The 19,391-nt window shown below is 40.2% G+C and overlaps 2 protein-coding genes across 5 annotated transcripts; one reads left to right on the top strand and one right to left on the bottom strand.

Annotated features, from left to right (window-relative positions):
* Window positions 1–816: 816 nt before the first annotated feature.
* On the top strand, window positions 817–6,666 carry prkar1ab (protein kinase, cAMP-dependent, regulatory, type I, alpha (tissue specific extinguisher 1) b). 3 transcript variants are annotated; one of them, XM_027005056.2, is made up of 11 exons: window positions 817–921; window positions 2,041–2,247; window positions 2,404–2,571; window positions 2,688–2,779; window positions 2,862–2,923; window positions 3,027–3,073; window positions 3,277–3,435; window positions 3,557–3,617; window positions 4,106–4,227; window positions 4,309–4,390; window positions 4,670–6,666. In XM_027005056.2, exons 2-11 carry the CDS (start codon window positions 2,071–2,073, stop codon window positions 4,840–4,842), a joined length of 1,143 nt encoding a protein of 380 aa, XP_026860857.1. In that variant the 5' UTR covers window positions 817–921; window positions 2,041–2,070; the 3' UTR covers window positions 4,843–6,666. The 3 variants fall into 3 exon arrangements, with proteins under 3 accessions (XP_026860857.1, XP_026860859.1, XP_026860858.1); XM_027005058.2 differs by having other exon boundaries at window positions 2,037–2,247; XM_027005057.2 differs by having other exon boundaries at window positions 2,004–2,247.
* Window positions 5,562–16,921, bottom strand: fam20a (FAM20A golgi associated secretory pathway pseudokinase). 2 transcript variants are annotated; one of them, XM_027005055.2, is made up of 12 exons: window positions 16,566–16,921; window positions 16,194–16,442; window positions 13,619–13,812; window positions 13,365–13,415; window positions 12,128–12,206; window positions 11,950–12,042; window positions 10,751–10,866; window positions 10,320–10,500; window positions 9,866–9,975; window positions 9,655–9,736; window positions 9,336–9,395; window positions 5,562–8,825 (listed from the first exon to the last, which is right to left on the bottom strand). In XM_027005055.2, exons 1-12 carry the CDS (start codon window positions 16,616–16,618, stop codon window positions 8,531–8,533), a joined length of 1,563 nt encoding a protein of 520 aa, XP_026860856.2. In that variant the 5' UTR covers window positions 16,619–16,921; the 3' UTR covers window positions 5,562–8,530. The 2 variants fall into 2 exon arrangements, with proteins under 2 accessions (XP_026860856.2, XP_026860855.2); XM_027005054.2 differs by having other exon boundaries at window positions 16,194–16,921.
* Between the last annotated feature and the right edge of the window lie 2,470 nt (window positions 16,922–19,391).

Below are 19,391 nucleotides of genomic sequence, written 5' to 3'. Positions count from 1 at the left end.
AAACACTGAATCTGAAACACAGTGATGAAACAAAAATTCTGTGATGAAACACTGCGATAAACCTGAAACACTGCTATTCTGCAAGACAGCACATTTCCCAAATGTTTAAATTACTGTCCGCAGTTTTAAACTAAAACAAAATTGGCAGACTATAACACTAAATAGGCTATGTTTCAATGTATGTCGTTGTTTTTAAGACACATATTAAGTAGTTTTGATACTAAATAGCCTGTATTAGCATTTAATAACCTATGAATTATGTATTATTCAGAATGTTTAAAAGCATTTGTAATAGATAGGCTATGATGTGAGTAAGAACATTTCCCTCGAAAGTACTAGTAATTTCAAACCAAAGATGTACAATAAAGGTTATTTTAGTCTTGTACTAATGAAAGCATTAGCGGATGTATATTAGAGATATAGATATTGATTCAGTGCATTGTTTATTGCAGATGTGGTATTTATATGATATTATATAGTATTATATGTTACCTATATAGTATGTATGTGTGTGTGTGTGTGTGTGTGTGTGTGTGTGTGTGTGTGTGTGTGTATGTGTGTGTGTATATATATATATATATATATATATATATATAATTTTTTTTTTTTTTTTTGTGTGTGTGTGTGTGTGTGTGTGTGTTAGCGTCCAGCGACAGTATTTGTTTGAGAAACTAAGAAAAATGGGAAAAAGAATAAACAGATAATTTATCAAACGATACAGCTGTAATGTCCCCTTTAAGGTTGCCAATGGTTACAGCTTCCGTGTCAGAACGGGGAGAATTGACGTCAATGGCAATTTGTGATTGGTCTGACCGTTTCCGGTGTAGCAGGCGTCCAAGGTTTGAGGAGACGAAAAAAAAAGCTGTCTTACTGTTCTATCTAAAACACGCTAGGTAAAATAAAAAGGATTCAGGACGTTTGGTAAGATTTTATGTTACCTTACTTATCACACATGTTCAGTGTTGCAGTTTGATGATAAGCTGACGTTTAGCGACCATTCTGTAAATATAGCTAGCTTGCCAGCGTTAGCTAACTTGTCATTTGTTATGATACAAATAAAGATGGCGTCCGATCTGCGGCCGTAAAATTTGTAAATGACATTAATGTTATATCCATAAAAACAGAAAATAAGTAATGTACGCGTTGTTTTCATGTATCTGTGTTTTCCCAAATGTAGAACGTGGCGTTTTAATGCTTTCGTTTGTTGTCAAACCCTGGAATCATTTCAGCTATCCGTCCGCCATTCCAGACTTTGCTTCAGCTCCCTAGCTAGGCGAGATGTATTTCTAGTTTGCGTTTGTCTTTTTGAATTTTTTTTTTTTTTTTTTTTTTTTTGTACGAGTAAAACATTCACTGGCTATTGTGAAGGTACGCCATATCGGTTATTCAGTATGGGAAAGGGCTTGTAATTGTAGCTGCATATATTGGAAAATTTGTAAGTAAATTGTTTTGTTTGATTTATAGCAGCTAAAACATTAGAACAGACTAGCAAGGTTTATTGTAACAGAGATTACTAGTTAAGGTGATTAGTTCATTTATGAAAATGATACAGTAAAATTGAACTTGTTCTCTCTGTGGTTTCTGCCTGGTTGACCAACCATGGTTGCACACTGTGGTCTTGCTTATGTCAGTGATCCTGTGATAACACCAAAGTTGTTTGTTTTTGGCAATGGAAAAATAAAATACATTAAAAAAAATGATAGTGTTTATTGTTTGAGATATCATTGACTTGACGTTTCCAATTGCTGTAGGATTTCCATACTGTTCACATCAACCATTAAAAACTTCACCACCACAGTTTACTGTACTTCACAAGGCTACATAAGATATGTTTTGCTTAGCTGCCATAGAACTGTCCTGACAGAGTGCAGCTTATAAATTATACGTGATTGTGGTTGTTTTTAGAGAGTAACATTCAGTCTAGCAAATCTGTTTTAGTGCAGTTCTTTTTTAACACTTATGAAGATCTGTCTGGTCTGTAAACCCTGCCCATTTCTAACCAGCCTCCCTCCTCTCCTCTCCTCACCTCACCTGAGTCAGAGGACCGAAGGTCAGAAGCCGCGGGTTAGCATGGCGTCGGGCAGCGCAAGCAGCAGTGAGGAAGAGAGGAGCCTGCGTGAGTGTGAGCACTATGTGCAGAAACACAACATCCAGCAGCTGTTGAAGGACTGTATCGTGCAGCTGTGCACCTCGCGGCCTGACAGACCGATGGCCTTCCTCCGGGAGTACTTCGAGAGGCTCGAGAAGGTCTGACAGTTGTGATGATCTCTTTTTAATGCAGTGCACAGCTACCTCAGTATACTGCTTGAATTGCACTATAATATGTCTTTGTCATGCTGCATTATGATTGTTTTTATAATAAGTAACCCCTTCATACTGTGTAATATTGCTGTGCACCTGCAGGAGGAAGCTAAACAGCTCCTGAACCAGCAGAAGGGCAGCTCTCGGTCGGACTCGCGAGAAGACGAGGTCTCTCCTCCCATGAACCCCGTGGTGAAGGGTCGCCGCAGGAGGGGAGCCATCAGTGCGGAGGTCTACACTGAAGAGGATGCTGCCTCTTACGTCCGAAAGGTCTGTGCCCTCAATACCACAAACCCTTCTAGGTGCCGTACTCGTCCACAGTTAAAAGTCCAGCAGCCACCATGTCAGACATAGGAAAAAAAAACAACAATGCTGTTCTCTTTAAGGTTATTCCTAAAGACTACAAAACCATGGCAGCTCTAGCCAAGGCTATTGAAAAGAATGTGCTTTTCTCACACCTGGATGACAATGAGAGAAGGTAGGTAGTCATTTCTTAATTAGAATTTCTGTAAGAGTAGTCACCTTCTAACCGACCAGCTCTTTCTCCCTGTTTCTCACAGTGACATATTTGATGCCATGTTCCCAGTCACCTACATTGCTGGGGAAATTGTTATTCAACAAGGTGCAGTTTTTATTTGGCGTCAGTCTGAATTTGTTAATTTGCTATTTTAATTTAAATCCCTTATGAAATCCATTTATTTAATCATTTTGTCCTGCTTCTCCAGGCGACGAAGGTGATAACTTCTATGTAATCGACCAGGGCGAAATGGATGTAAGCATCACTTTGGTTTATTTGATCAGCGCATTGTCAGTACTGTGGATATGCCACCTTACATGCCATTCAGGTTCAAATCCTTTTAATTTTTGTTGGGAACATACTTGCCCACTCCACGTTCTTCTTGCCACAGTTCTGTACACGAATCACTGTGTAGCCCTCCCTCCCATCCAATCACTCTACTGTGTTGTGTTCGGCAGGTATATGTGAATAGCGAGTGGGCGACCAGCATTGGGGAGGGCGGCAGTTTTGGTGAATTAGCGCTCATCTACGGCACCCCTAGAGCTGCCACAGTCAGGGCCAAGACGGATGTGAAACTCTGGGGCATCGACAGAGACAGCTACAGAAGAATACTGATGGTAATGTAGCGTACTGGGCAATAGATCACACATAGACTGGCCAAGCAGGAGGTATTCAATAAATGCCTCACAAAATGCTAATTATAATTTCCCCAAACTGAACGCCTATATTTGGTTTTAGGGGAGTACTCTAAGAAAGAGAAAAATGTATGAAGAATTCCTAAGCAAAGTATCTATTTTAGGTAAGTGTATTTTAACAGTAGAGATGTCATTAGTGATGGAGAGCTTTACTGATAGTGTTTTAAAGCTAAAATAAGTGGGTTTTGAGAATATATATTAATTTTGCCACACTGTGTGTGTGTGTGTGTGTGTGTGTGTGTGTGTGTGTGTGTGTGTGTGTGTGTGTGTTACATAAAGTTTTGTCAATGTCCACACAATTATTTTTGATTTTCATTTTTTAATTTTCTGCTTTGTAGTTTTCAGAATATAATTTAAAAAAAATGTTCTCTTAACCAACTTATTTAGGTGAAAATACTTCCATCTGAATGAAATAATTTCCTTACAGGGTTATGCCACATGAACAGATAATGACTTTTTATTATACTAGACTTTTGCTGCAGATATTACAAGATATAGTTTTATTTTGTTTGCTGATGTAGTTATTTCAGGAAATTGGTGCAGGACTATTATACTTTAAAGGTGTTGTAAGTGGGTCCTGCATGCTTTCCAGAGTCCCTGGACAAGTGGGAACGTCTGACAGTGGCCGATGCCCTGGAGCCCGTGCAGTTTGAGGACAGCCAGAAGATTGTGGTGCAAGGAGAGCCTGGGGATGAGTTCTTTATTATCCTGGAGGTGCTGGCACATTTCTCAACCCTGTTTCCACCATCACTGTCTGCAGTGTATCCATGTCTCTGAACTTTTATGTTTTTGCAGGGCTGTGCGGCCGTGTTGCAGCGGAGGTCTGAGAACGAGGAGTTTGTGGAGGTTGGCCGGTTAGGACCATCTGACTACTTCGGTGAGTGTTTCCTAGTAGCTTCTTTATAAAACCATAACATGATGATCTTACATCTTATTTGATGTATTACATTTCTTCAGTGATTATAGTTTATGTTCTTGATGGTCGGTCATAGCTATGGGGAGTTATTGTAGTTCTTCATAGATGACGGTTTATGTTCTTACTATATGATCACACAAGGGCGATGATTATCTATGCCAGATGTTCAACATCTTGCGGAGTCAGTAATCCTGTGGTCAGTGAAGGATGAGCCCATCATTCCTGTTGTCTCTCGTCTAGGTGAGATTGCACTGTTGATGAACCGGCCCCGTGCCGCAACCGTGGTGGCTCGCGGCCCACTCAAGTGCGTGAAGTTGGACCGACCGCGATTCGAGCGTGTGCTGGGCCCCTGCTCCGACATCCTCAAACGCAACATCCAGCAGTACAACAGCTTCGTGTCCCTGTCTGTCTGAAGTCTGCACACTCACACTCACTCAATCTTGTTTCAACAGTAAGGTCCACACATGCAATTGGCTTTTATTTCTATCTTTCTACCTTTTTTTTGCATAATTTCTCACCATCTACACTCAACCTTCCCTACAGCAGTGTGCATGCATGTCAAATCTAACGTCATCAGTACTCCCTTCGACACACCAGTGAAGGGTCAGACAATCAAACTTTGGAATTTACTTTAGACTTATTTTAAACTATTGTAGACAGGCGATAAGAAGGGAGGAGTGAGATTATATTTTTTAAAAGTTATTTTCAAGAAAGCCCTTACATTGTTTTCTTTTGGCTTGCTATACTTTAATTGAAGTAGTTTTCTAAGCTGTTTTGTAAGAATATGATCTGCAGAAGCAGTTATAGATCTCCTTCTGCATCCTTATATACTGACTGTATGCATGCTTATAAAGTTCTTCTTTATTAAGCATTATGTGTCTTATGTGCTCCCCACTTTACTGTTCCATTCACACCTGTAAAAGTGGTTTCAGAAATAGATTGTATGTAGCATCCCCTGAAGTGAAGGAGCTGTATATTTCTTTTTCTTGCAACCATTCCAGCATACTGTCTCAGTAGTTTTCTAGCTGCTTTACACATTTGCATGTCCCAACATATTTGAGCTACATGCATCCTCCAGATTGATTAGATTGCAGATTTGACACTCACTGGGAATATAAGACTGGCTTGTATCTTAGTTTTATCTGAATCTGTGTGAAAGAGCATACTATTAGTTTAGTTCCCGAGCCAGTGCCAAAATCCAGGCTAGTACAGTAGGTCTTCTTTAAAGTCATAATGCAGAATGTCAGTCAAAAGCATTTCGAATTAGCATGTTACCAGTTTTAATCAAACTAAGCGGAACAAGATTATATAACCCATAGACACAATTTGTGTAGCTTTCTAAGCGCCAGTATTAGAAATGCTGTCAGTATGTTCTCATTAAGTTGTTCCCCACCATGATTTTTAATCATTCAACTTTGGTTTCAGATCTATTTTAGAAGCTTGGTGCCATAAGCATTACGGGATGCATGCACACCATTTTCTGCTCTTCATGCAGTTGTTACTTTGTGTGAAATATGTTTTGCACAGGTTTGTTGCACTTGAAATTTAGAGAAAATAAAATATATTCAGGAAAAGGACATTGGTGGCATAACATGTTGAAGTGTCCACGGTTTTTGACATTCAGTGTTGAAATGCTGAACCCAAAACCCACACTGGCTCCATACTATGTTGTGCTACAAAGATTTTTTCAATATTGTCTATTTTATTTCATGTGTATGCATATCAAGGAGTTTCAACTACAACCATATCCGGTTACTTCTGTTGCCACAGAAAGGACTCCATTCTGAGACAACTGTGAGATAAATGTGTTCATATTCTTTTCTGTCCTATATCACATTCTTTCTGGCTTGATTTTAAATATTTATTAACAACATTTATGCCCCCAAAACGTTATCCCTGAGTTTATCACTCACAGTCATCGTTATATTTTATGGCATTGTATGTCTGTATAAATGAATGGCTTGAAGAGTGGTCATATGAACATGTCTGTATGAACAAATATTAATATAGCTTGCCTTTGCTTTAGTTATTAAAAGTACATGCTCTAGCTAGACCAGGCTTTGAGCTCATTTTGTGAGGTCTGCAGTCATTTGAACTGCAACTACTATTCACAGTGGACCATTTTTTTCTCTTCTTTTTCTACCCAAACTGTTGCTTTCCAGTGTCTTGTCCAAATGATAATCTTTTTGATAGAGGTTCTAATGGCAGTTTAAGCAATAAAAAGTGGTATTAATTAACCATATTTGTTTTTTTGTGTATGTAAGTAGTTGAGACAAACTCATTTCTATCTTCACTACACTGAATGCAGTGCTTAATTCATATACATCCAGTTTTGTCCTCTATGCATGACTATAACACATACACATTTTATGTGTTCACCGTAGTAATGTATCCACACCACAAGGGGGCAGTCGAAAACCAAGGACAAAAACTTAGAATGGCCAAGCTATAAGTCACATGTGATCGTGCCAAAATTTAGTTTACTTACAAGAGACCCCAGCAAAAAGAAAACTGCCCATAAATGTTGATTCCACTTAGGAATCGTCATACACTATGTTTTGGCATCACAATTAACATATGAGGGCCAGTTTTGGCATCATATGTTTCCTTGAACAGTATTTATCCAAGCCGGTTTATTGTGTTTGTGCAAACACGCTGTCTGGGGTTCCAATCTCATCTTCTGGGACCTATGGATGGTCCACATTTTTGTTCTAGCTCTCAAAACGTCTGAGCTATGTAAAATAATAGGAGTTGGGAAACAACAAAAATGAGCACCACTTGGGGATCCTTGTGGGCTGGATGAGGAAACACTGGCTAGTCCTTTGAGTCAGATTTGTTAGGATCAGAACAGTGCAGCACAGGACCATGGATGGGGAGAGGCTCATTTAAAGACATACAGTGAAAAATTGCCATAAAATTGAAATGTTAATGTCAGTTAGAAATGGCCCTACTGACTTCACTCCAATGTATTACACTTCATTTGTGAGGAACGTTTACAACTCCATATGTTCATAGCTGGTCATGATAATAGCACAAGATAATAACACAGCTTTTCACAGTTCTTCCTGATAAGATAATACAGGCCACACCGTTTTTGATGGGTGCTTTGGTCTTGGACATTTTGATTAGTATTTTGACATCAGGGGTTTGAATTTTGATTTCTTGACATTTCAGTGCAATAGAAAGGTTGGCAAGTGCAATACCCTCTTTCACAAGCATAAAATTGAGGGAAACTTTGCACAAAACAAATTATATAATAATAATTTTTTGATTAACCCCAGGATGTCCTAAACACTTGCTGCCAGTTAAATGCTCCACTTTCATGGACTAAAAATATATGGCATATTTGTTTGTCACTGGAGACAAGCAGTAATGATGCAGACAAGTTAGAACTTGTTTCAGAACCACCTCCCATCAACACTTGTGTTGCAAGAAATTTCATATTACAAGCTGGAACAAAGCTTTGGCAAGGCAGCGTTGCCAATGGATACCTAGGAAGATTTCGTCCAGACTGTTTCGAAATGCCACTTGAAAGCCTACAAGCTACATCCAGAAGAGACAGCTAAGGATTACACTCTTGTGCACTGTCTGGAATGAAAGTCATAAAGTCTATCTGTTTTAGATGTTCTAACAGCACTTTTTAAAAACATTTTTCTGTGGCGAAATCAACCTGGTCTCATCGTCTCCCTCTTGCTCTCTTTCTTCAACATGCTTATGAATTCATTTGTGTGATCATTACAGATAATTACAGCTCAGCTGCCATTAATAAGTGTTTGAAAGGGAGCCAAAAAGAGCAGATCATCATACAGAAATATTTTTGCTACATTATAAAAGAAGCTCACAAATGATTGTGGAGGCTAATAAAAGGCAAATATCGAGTCACTCTTTGACTTGTCAGAAACATCAGAGACATCTGTCAGTAGGCTGTGTACGTTCCTGAAAACATGGCTTTCAAAATCCAAAGTCAATTTCCCATGAGTATGAAGTGATTGAAGATTTTCAGTACATTATATATAGTCTACATATATCTACAAATTTTACTGTCAGCTAGACATATTTGCTGAACAGGCGGCCATGACTAAATGTTCCAGAGTCTCAGCTTCATCCGTCTTTTCTCCTCTGTGTCTGTGACCTGGTTTTCTCCCACTCTCTCTCTGTGGCTCCCATGGAGGCCTCCACAAAGTCTGTGACCACCACCTGCGCTTCGCCCAACCTCTTCACGCACCTCACCACTGTCCTGAGCACGTGTTCCAGCCGTCGGTCCAGAGCCTGTAGGTGGGGCTCGGTGAGAATGGGCTTGAGTGGATCTCGGCCCAGTGAGTCCCGCATCACATCGCTGAGGCGGTACTCGGGCCGGGCCAGGAGACGGAGTCTCAGCAAAGTGGAACGCTTGATGCTGTGGGAGTATTAGTAGTATGATCAATAACACTATAGTGACTAAGCGAGCTAGTAGTCGCTATCTAAGGGCATACTCTGACGTTAAACCTAATATTAATTCCATTTTATGATTAAAAAAAAAAAGTTTAAATGTTGAAAAAACTTTTTAAATGTTTGTTCTAAAACCATATTACCCTAAATACTGATTAAAATGTGTTTTTTCAGGTTTAACACTGGAGTTTTCCTCTTAATTGTCGCTAGCCTTTATTTGTTTTAGCGGTGTTAGCATTTTGGCTAACCCACTCTCTTGAAACATTTAAACATCACTGTCATGATAAAATCTGCCTTTTGAATGGCATATACTGTCATAGCATAATTTTTGTACAAATGCTTGACCAACTGAATTCAAATGATTACACATAATAACAATTGTAACAGACTGACATGATTATCACGATTATCACTGACCTATTAATTATCATGGCTAGGAAATAAAACAATTTTCCTTTATTCATAAGGAGTTCCTTACATGCAGCACTGGATCAGCGGTGCCAGAATGGACATCTCATCATGGGAGTGTCTTCCAAACCTGTAACACACACAGTAGTGTGAGTTCATCAGATTTAAAATGGAGATGCATTTACCTGACACTTTTATCCAAAGCAACTTACAACTATGACAGAGTACAACTTGAGGATTAAGGGCCTTGTTCAGGGACCCAACAATGGCAGGGCTTGAACCAGCAACCTTCCAATTACAAGTAAAGTACCTTAACCACTGAGCTACCACTGCCCTCGCAAAAGTCCAACCATTTACCATAAGAACCACTGACCATAAGAAACACTCACCCTCTCGCATTGTCCAGGTGAAGCAGGAAGCCTTCATCACCAAACTTAGTAAAGATTTCGTAGTGGTGTCGGTCCATGTTCCCTAAAACAAAAAGGTGGTATAGAACACAGAATATGTAAGTGACTTACATGGGACTGTGATGAGCTGACCACTGTTAACTGTTAACAGTTAACTGGCCACAGGTAAATTGGTTTTACAAGACACATGTACCTGTGAGGAAGTCAAATATGGCCATGTCAATGATGTTGAGTAGTCTGTTCCCAGAGCTGTAAGGGTAGAGTCGCTTGATTGTGTCACAGTATGAGGGATTAACTTCCCACCTGCAATAGTGAAACATCAGGCCTTAAAGTCAGCTTCTTTAAGAAAGCTGTCAAGGTTACTCAGCTGCCTAGGTTTGTCAAGAAATGCTTCTGTTGATTTATATTATGAAGCTCAACTCATTAAGCTGGTTAAGAACACCAAGAGCATGCAAGGCTGCTATCAAAGAAAAGGGTGTCAACTTTGAAGAATCTAAAATCTAAGACACAACATAATCACATCTGTGTTATTTCATTGTTGTGATTCCTTCATTCTTTTTTTCTAAAATGTAGAAAACAACAAAAATATAAAAAGAGTAGTTATGTCCAAACTTTTGACTGGTAGCATATGTGACAGCTAAGCATACTCTTCTCTCCCAGTGAATGTGTAGGAGCGGATCCAGGGACTAGGGATGGAAATGCGAGGAGCAATGCTCAGACCAGGGAGGTACGCTGACATGGATCCCTCCAGCAAGTCTGGGTGCCCACACACTGCATACTCTGTCTTACACACGTACAGACACTTGGCAAAGAAGCACGTGTTGTTCGCTGGCCAGGAAAAAAAGTGAAGGATGTGTAAATTTCGAAGCGCTAATCATGTTTCTCACATTCCAGAAATGTACACATATCCATTTGTAAGTTGTTTGTTGTGGACCAGATGTAGCTGTCAATTGTCAAGATTTGTAAAGCAGACGAGTGGCTGCTTAATCGGGTTTGTAAAGAGTTTGTGTGTTGTGTAACTGGAACATTGTACAGAAATAATTGCCAATTTAACATTCTTATTCTGGAAAGACCTTACCTGGAGAGGTGAAGAAGACACTACGGAGATCATCATTGTGAGTGGCGTACAAAATCTCTCTTGAAATGTTGATGAGTCTCCCAACCACAGGTGGAACTCTGCGGAAATCCAGCACCCTGAGCAGAATGATTCAGTGAATGATCTTTAAGTGAGTGTGACAAAAGACAAAGCAAGCAAAAGAAAACAATTTTTTCCTGCCTTGAGCCTGTTGCTAATTTTCCAAGACCTAAGAGTTTCCCAGGGGTTCTGCAGTGTTCACAGCTGTCTTGCAAGATGTACTATAGAATGATGTAAATAGGCTAGCAGTGACACACTGAATGATCAGTTCTGAGAGCATGATCAAAACTGCAAAGTGAAAACTTGGTAACAATTCTTCAAATGATGCAATGCTAACAAAAAGCTTGTCTTGTATTACATGAAAGCTAACTAGTAGTGAAATGGAGACCTCCAGTGATTTTTTATCCATTACTTTCATAATGAAAGCCCTAAACATTATATGCTTTGTCTTTCAACATATTGTCATTACAGTTTAACTCAGGAACAGAAGACTGACCAGAAACAGGTTTTAGTATTGCAAATCATAATAAATCACTTTGTCCTGGCATGCGCAAGACATTCAACAATGTTGAACTGTTTCAATGGTGTTGTCCCCCAGAGCTTTGGAAAATATGATATGTGTTTACTCATTGCATTGCTTTAAAGAACAATTATTCTTGCTGTGTGGGATCATTCTTGCAGTGTCTGTGGGTGGTCTGTCATTTGTGTAGCTCTGGTTTCTAACTTTATCACACACCTTTAGGAGGGTCTCCTACAGATACTACACAGTGACAGGGGAAAACATTCATTACAGGGGAGGCTGTTTTGAATAAGTGCTTATTTTAGGGACTCACTGACACTCTCAGCCAGCATCTAAAGTTTCTGCACTAAACAAGATCTACCTTACAACTATATTCTGGAAATTTAGCTCTTTGATTTCTTCTGTTGATTTAGCTGCGCACTGCCTTGGTCAAAATATACTTAGTGCTAAAATGTTTAAAGACTGGGAAAATCAGCATATTTTCTGTTAAAATGATACAGAAATTTTAAAGCATGAAAGACATTAAAGTGTTTTGCTTTTAGTGCAGTCAAATGTTATACCTTGCAAAATTCTTTTGCAACATTTTTATTACAAAATATGAATTAGGAAATGAAGAGCAAACCGGTCAAGGTGAAAGGATGCAATCTCTGCATTGTGCCTCTGAAAGTCAACGAAATAAAAGAAGTCCTCTGGTGTCTCTTCGTGTCGCTCCTGTCTGAAAACAAGGCACAGTCATTTATCGCTTTGAAGTATGAACTCACATTCCACCAGATATTTAATACAGCTTCACGTAGGCTTACCTCATAGGTTTAAACATTGCCTTTCCAAAGTCTTGCAACTTCAGCGCCAGTTTCAGGTGATGACCACTCGGCTTGACCACTGATAGGATCGGTATAGGAGTTACTGATCATTTTATTATATGTCACTTTTGAGAACTGTTAGCACTTGTAATTCTCATTCTGTCATATTTTATCAGTTGTACTGCATGCTTTGTTCTTTCCCAAAGCAATTACTAATACTCTAAGTGGTGTTTGAGCGTACATTTTGAAGTAAGCGTATTTACCAGTATTTATATAGTGTACCCTGGATCTCAATGTGCATCGATAAAGATGATACAGTCTAAAAACGTTTCCTGGGGTTAAATTGCTCCATTACGTTGTGGGGGCTCCGTAATACAGACTGTTGGCAGTAATAGCTTAATTACCCCTTTTCTTTTTTTTAAACTGGCGCTTGCATGCCCTGTGCTTGACTGTTGGTGTTCGCTTTCCTCTGTCTGGGCTGTGGCAGGCTGTGGCAAGCTGTCTCCAACCTCTCTAAACCACACCGTGGTTGCCTTCACTTTAGCTCCTATGAGACTCAGTTATATTAATAGTTCACATCCGCTGCCATGTTTCAAAACAGGTGACTCATGAATTGCCGCAAAACAGTACGCAAATTTGAGCATAACACCAATTCCAGCTAAAAGGAACTCAAAGGAATATGACGTCTCAGCCAAAAATAATAGCAAATAAGAGCTAAAAGGCTGTATGAACAAGTTAGGATAATTTATGTTAACGAGAAGTAGGCGTTAATCCTTTACATTTGGATTCCTCTTTTAGAGAGAAAAAACGATGGAAAAACACCAAAGATTAGTTGTTTTTTTTTCCTGATCTTGGAAGTGTATGTGATACTAAGCGTCCTGTCTGGTTTGAGGGAAAGGGCTGGTGGAGCTACACTCCGTACGGTTCCAGCGCTAAATAGTCCTTCGCGGCAGACCGATACGGGGAGCGTTTGTTTTTAGCTCTATGGTTATTGCGCTCCAGCCAGTATCTTTTATAAAACAGCACGGTGCCATAATCTCATAAAAAGCCAGCAGCAATATAGTCTGATCTATAGCACAGCCTTTTTTGCCAGCCTACAGGCTACGACTTTTCAAATTAAACGAAAGCAATGGTAAGAGATATTGGCGGGGAGGAGGGCTTGGAGACCGACAGGTTTCCTGCTGTAGTCTACAGTCACAGCATCGAAACGAGCTGATGGGTAAACACAAAAACTTACCCTGTGAGCAGTCACACGCACCCTTTAAGGCCTTTTCATCTTGAGTGTAATCTGAAAGAGACGAAAGTATCCATCATCAGACGACGGCTTGTCAAGTCTGACCTTGCGCTTCTGTCATCGGCTGCTTAAAGTCATGCTATCCTTCATCTTATATATTTACTCACAGCATTAATATTTAGTACTGAGTAATTAAACTTACATTAATGCATTGCAAACTGGTTCATGAACCGTTTACTCCACCTCCATATAATCACCTGCGCCAATGACAGAGGCGCTACGCATGTCCTGCAGTAACATATCAATGCTGCGGTCATCGCTGGAGTATAGCGCGTAACGGTTGATCCCCAAATGGAATTTCAGCCAGCTTGCATTCGTGTCAAAGGTCACAGGCTGCCCAGGCAACGAGATGTTCGACGCTGCTGCAGCCTCAACGTACAGCTTCTGCTGTCTGGAGAGAAAAGATTTTGGTTTCTGATGTCCAATGCAAACCTTTCTGTGCTTATTTAAAGATGCAGTTGTTGTGATGATTTGTCCTTCTATAGCACACAGAGCCAGGTGAGGTTGGTGTATGGCTCACCAGGGAGTTTTCAGAGTAACTAAAAGGATTAGATTTTGACCACCAGTTTTTAAATACATTTTTGATAGCTTTTGATAGGAATCAGTGAAGATGACACTAAAATGACAACTTCTGTGGGAGCTGTGAGCCACATTGGTTGTCTGTTATTCCAAACTAATCAAGTCTCCACAGGCAGGAGAGTTAGAATATTCTTAGTACCAGGTGTCTTGAGACTAAAGTGTTAAAAAAGACAAACTCCTATTCTAAAGCCTAGGGGCATTTTATTTCATTTTTAAAATATTTTATTATTTGCTTTTATTATCTTTTTAATACTTGTTTTAACAGTAACTGTTATCGTTTTTAACAATATCAATGTTTGACATTATATAGTTTATTCACCAAATGTTGTAAGATAGGCATCTAAAATGTTTTCTTGCAAATGACAGTTGCTTGATCTTGGTACTTTTCTTCTTTCATGTATTGTTTTGCTCTTGAAGATATTTGATGTTATGTAAAGGTTTGTGCTTTGGTGTTTTCCTATCTAAAGAATATATCGTAGAATAAGTTTTTTCCTCACAGATATTGCACCATCACCTCAAATATTGATCCTCCTGGCTGCAAATATTTGCTGGCCTGCCTTGAAAGCTGTCAATGTGATATTTCCAAAAATGGTGTGGAAATGATAAATCCTCACAGAGACACTTTTCTCACCCACACATACACCTATGCACAAAACCTCAGCCTTAAACCCCAAACCCTCTTGTCACTTCCTTATCAAGCTGCCCCCTTTTAGCAGTATTTGTTGTGGATTGGGCTACAATGTGGTGGATGATCTAGCTTGGAAGGCCATGTTGATTTTCTGACCAAACAGTGGATAGAACCATAAATAAACAGTGCTCTGAGCCTTCCACATTTTCCCCAATCAGTGATGCCGAGTAATCAGTAAAGCCCAAAACCACAGGCTAGAGAGATTACACACACAACCTGAATTATAGTATTCCGTGGTGGGCACAGATGACTCAACCTTATAATTTGTACACTGGTCTTGTAGGGGCCATTTCAGTTTTTGCTGTACTGTACTATTTTCATTCAGTTGTGAACAATGTATTGTAATTTTTACTATTAAGGTGATAATATTTAGCATTTCATGTTTTGAATATATTCACATGAAATTGCATGTTGATTTGGTGTGTTGGCAGTATTGCTTTGTAATAAGATGCAATTGCAACTAATACATATTGCACCATTATTTAAAAATGCATTCTGTCTTTACTGGTGTTGAAGGTTTTGTGAGGTGTCTCAGGTTCCAGGAACCATGGTGTTTCCATCTAGATTATGGCCAGAGGGGAACTGAAGAAGCTACAAATATAATGTCCTACAATTTTGTACACTGAGAACCAGATAGAAAAATGCTGCCCCTGTTCTCATACTGATAAGAACTATAAATGTTAATATCGATGTTAGGAACTCTGTGAAGCAACTGCAGATCTTATTAGGTCATGAAGGTCATTAATATTAATGTTGATTTTAACTCTTCAAAAGCATATGGGCAAATACACTTAAGGCTTTTTTAAATGCTGTGTGTATGCGCGTGTGCGCGTGTGTATGCGTGCGTGCGAGTGTGCGTGCATGTTTGTGCATTTAACTTTTGTTGGTGATAGAATGAGTCAGCCTCTTTGTGTATGTCAGTGACCCTGTACTCTGAGCAGTCCTGAGGCACAGACAAGATCCACGTGTCCTAATCCAGAGTGTTCAAATATGTGCAATTCTAACCACTAGCCTCAGTCTGGCAGCACTGTGAACAGCAGCACGGCATGGCACTCTCACTCATTAGAGTGGTTTCTCTTGCTTTACCTCTAGCCAACATCTTTCTCCCCATCAACTATTACGTCAAGAACTGTGATCAAATTAAGCATTTCTTAAACAAGCAAATAAAATAAAATATTGCAAATGATGCATGTTAAAGTACAAGTTTGAAAGTTCTATTGTATTGTAGAGTCATATTGCCTGTACCCAAAATAAAACACTAGCCAAATCCCACCATATCTACTTTAGATCAAACATGTTACTTGTTAGATTAGTTCAATGTTACAACAGCAGTAAGTAAGGCATACTTGTGTTGAGAGAATTTGATTGCACTTTCTTCACGCACTGTGTATTTCAGACCACACATTGACACTCATTGATTACTCATGTATGTCACCCACACATTTTTCAGTACATTTGAGGTGAACAACTAATCACATGAAGATAATGTGAATGTTTACACTCACCTCTCCCAACGGGTCACTTTCTTCTTATAATAGCCCAACAGTTCCTCTTTCTCCAGCAGCCTCTCGTGTGGGGCTATCTCTGGTAACCGGATGTTGTACAGAGGGTGGCTCAGAAGCCTCTCTAGCTTGGACCCTTGTCCAGAGGTGGCATTGGGTTGTCTTTGGCGAACCCATCCTCCATGCCCTGTGCTGCCATCGACCCCCTGACAGGTACAACCACTCTTGGGCAGGTGATACCATATTCGCAGCCTAGGCAGAAGCACAAAGTAGGCATCTACTGCCAGGATGGCGGCCAAGGTGACGACCAGCAGGAAGCGGTCCCTTCTCATGCCGGCCGTCAGCAGGGGAACAGGCCGTCCTGATCGCACTCACCACTGGGGAGAGATGGTCTCAGAGATTGGAGAGCTCCATAGTGCCAGGTTCATCTCATTTGGAAGACAGAAGGAAGACGTTTGATATCTTCCAAGCTCTCAGTGGTCCAGGATTCAGAAGGCCTTCTCCCTCTCCCAGGATCTTGGGTGGATGTGTTGCTCTGCGTTTCCGTGTAGCTCCACAGAATTCAGTCCCTTGCAAGGTTTGGGCTCAGGCTGAGTGAGGTAGTGTGGGCACACACGTGTGAGTGTGCACTGCTCTCTCCAATGGCTGCCTGAGACTGAGCCCTTCGCCACTGTTCTGGGCCACTCTCCGTTCTGACTGGAGCATGGAAAAGCAGTGCGCTCCTCTCACTTCTGGGCACCAATCCAGCTGCACCTTCCTACTTCCCATGTAGACTCAGCCTCTGGCCAAATATACACACACATACAGTCACGGAGTGGTAGAGTGTGAGTGACAGAGATGTAGGGATAGAGGGCGGACCCACACAAGCGTCAGCACACTTTATGTTTTTACATGCTAAATGACAGGAACACAGCCGTGTTTCTCTTTGCTTTGAGGGTGGACTTTGAATGCACCATTGCCACAGAATGTTGGAGGAGCAGATGAGAAATACACAAGGCATTTCCCAGTCTGAGTCTCTGCTGTTTCTGCTGTTGCTACTGCCATGATATTTTTGAACATCTGAAATTTGTTTGTTTCTCTATGTGTGTGGGCTTGTGTATCTCTGTGTGTGTGTGTGTGTGTGTGTGTGTGTGTGTGTGTGTGTGTGTGTGTGTGTGTGTGTGTGTGTTTGTGTGTGTCTGTGCAAGGAAGAGACGTGCTCCAATAAAATTACTTTGAGGTCAGGTGTCATTGAAAATTGATTTGTGTTGTCCTTATGAGAGAAATATCAGTAAGGCACCGAGGGATGAACAAACGAAATGCTGCGCCAACCCAAGTACTATATTTAACCACAGCAAAATGCAGCTTTTTCCTCAACTATGAAAGGTCAGTATGCAACTTCATGAACACAGTGCTATTTTAGAGTCTATTTCAGTGTTGTTGATCTCAGACAAAAAGTTGTGACAGTGGTTAAATAAAAAAAAAATGACAGGGGTGAAATAATTTTAAAAAATCCTTCTTGTCAGCATGGCATGGCAGCTGTAGCTGTTCATGTTGTTGATGTTTCCAGATGTTTGTCTTGGGATTGGGTGTTTGAGTAACACCCTGTCTGTTACTACTACTATTTTGTGAACTCATTTCTGGCGGTTTGCCAGGGATTAAAAGGAACCAGAGTGGTGGTGGTGTGGCGTATATGGTAGTCTGGAGGTGGGGTGGTCTGGGACTTTCTCTGAAAGATACTTTTTGCTCGTGAAATGATGCGGTCAGGCTTTTGCGTCATCTATGACATCTACTGTAGAAAGGTGAGATTATTTGACAGTTCTAAATTTTGATTAGTTACAAAATAGACATTTTCCCCCTCTCTTTCAGTGTCAGCAAAAGCTTCAACAAGATTCCTCATACTCCAGTTGTTTTAGTTTGTGCTCTTGGATTATTTACGGAGAGCAAGTCTAAAGTTTCCAAGAATTTTTCCAGCACATAACACCATGTCAAAAGTTGTCTTTTAGGAGAATCTTGGAGAGGATGTGAAAATAAACTTTCCAAAATCTTTAAAAACTTTGGAAAATATTTGGCCATCACCAACGAGTAAAACCACCCTTGAAGACAAATTTGTAATGTTTTTGTCAGGTGCAAGACAACAGAAATTTTAACTTAATATTACCCTGCATTTGAATTGCATTACATGCAAATGTATGACGCTGTGATTCTAATGCCTTCTGTTAATGTTGTTAATGGTCTGTACAATCCCTCAGTGCTCTGGTCCCAACCACCTCTGCTCTTTCCCATTCCACTCCTATAGTCACATCCAAATGTGGGTTGCATAAAATGCATTCCATCCAGATCGGGAGTTTCCACATTCCCCGACGAGCGCTTGGGCCAACCTTGAGATTCCAACCTCGAGATTCTGACCTCGTGTTTTTTTGTTTTTCTGGACTAATTCACCCTCATGACCTTCCAGCTGAATAGGTCACTGAATAGGTAGGACAACTGATAAATCACACCATAGGTCTGCTATTGCCTTCAGCTGAGATGCACTAGAATACCTGAAGTGATGTCTGCCAAGGTACAAGGAGCGTACATGGATGCTTGTTGCTGGCGTATGTGATGAGTATGAACATAAAACTGTTCACTGAACATAGATATACTGCAAGGAATGCAAACCAGTGAATTTGAGCACTATGGAAAAGCTTTATACAGCCACCGTTTGTCCATGTAAGCGAAATAAATGTGCATATTCAAAGCTAAAAATGGTGAAATGTTTTGAAAGGTCTCCAACAGGAAGTTGAATAAGTAAATTCCAAAGTTGGAGGAAAACACAAATGTCAAATGCATCTAACCTAGTGTTTGTGTCCAAACAAGCATTTGGCATGATGAAAGTTGTTTTTTCCTCTCTCTGTAGAGGCTCTCTCTAAGTGTAGATCTGCGGACTGTAATTGGTATGTGTGCCCACCTCAAGGCCAGTACAGACAGACAAGGCAGGCCACAGTCCACACACACACAGTCCACACACACAGTCCACACACAAACACAAAATTTGCCCTTTAACCTGTAAGTATATAATCAATGCGAGAGCCAGGTCAGGGTATGCTGGCTAATATACAAGCAACTGATATTTTCCCTAACTAGAGGCATTAGGAAACGTTTCTCAAAAACTTCCATAAGACGTTATGGAATCAATAATTGGCAAAGGACAGGATTAATGTAAAGTACTGTGATTTTTAT

The sequence above is a fragment of the Electrophorus electricus genome, chromosome 14 (genome assembly GCF_013358815.1).
Source record: "Electrophorus electricus isolate fEleEle1 chromosome 14, fEleEle1.pri, whole genome shotgun sequence".
Classification (NCBI taxonomy): domain Eukaryota; kingdom Metazoa; phylum Chordata; class Actinopteri; order Gymnotiformes; family Gymnotidae; genus Electrophorus; species Electrophorus electricus.
Note: the sequence above shows the minus strand (reverse complement) of the source record. Positions and strands in the feature narration are given on the sequence as shown.

Excerpts from the sequence above, each read along its gene's own strand:
- prkar1ab (XM_027005056.2), top strand. The coding sequence starts at position 2,071 with ATGGCGTCGGGCAGCGCAAGCAGCAGTGAGGAAGAGAGGAGCCTGCGT. Across the intron at positions 2,924-3,026 it reads GGAAATTGTTATTCAACAAG|GCGACGAAGGTGATAACTTC; the intron begins GTGCAGTTTTTA and ends CTGCTTCTCCAG. Across the intron at positions 3,436-3,556 it reads GCTACAGAAGAATACTGATG|GGGAGTACTCTAAGAAAGAG; the intron begins GTAATGTAGCGT and ends ATTTGGTTTTAG.
- fam20a (XM_027005054.2), bottom strand. The coding sequence starts at position 16,522 with ATGAGAAGGGACCGCTTCCTGCTGGTCGTCACCTTGGCCGCCATCCTG. Across the intron at positions 12,207-13,364 it reads TGCGTGTGACTGCTCACAGG|TGGTCAAGCCGAGTGGTCAT; the intron begins GTAAGTTTTTGT and ends CGATCCTATCAG. Across the intron at positions 8,826-9,335 it reads CCGCTGATCCAGTGCTGCAT|CATCAAGCGTTCCACTTTGC; the intron begins GTAAGGAACTCC and ends ATACTCCCACAG.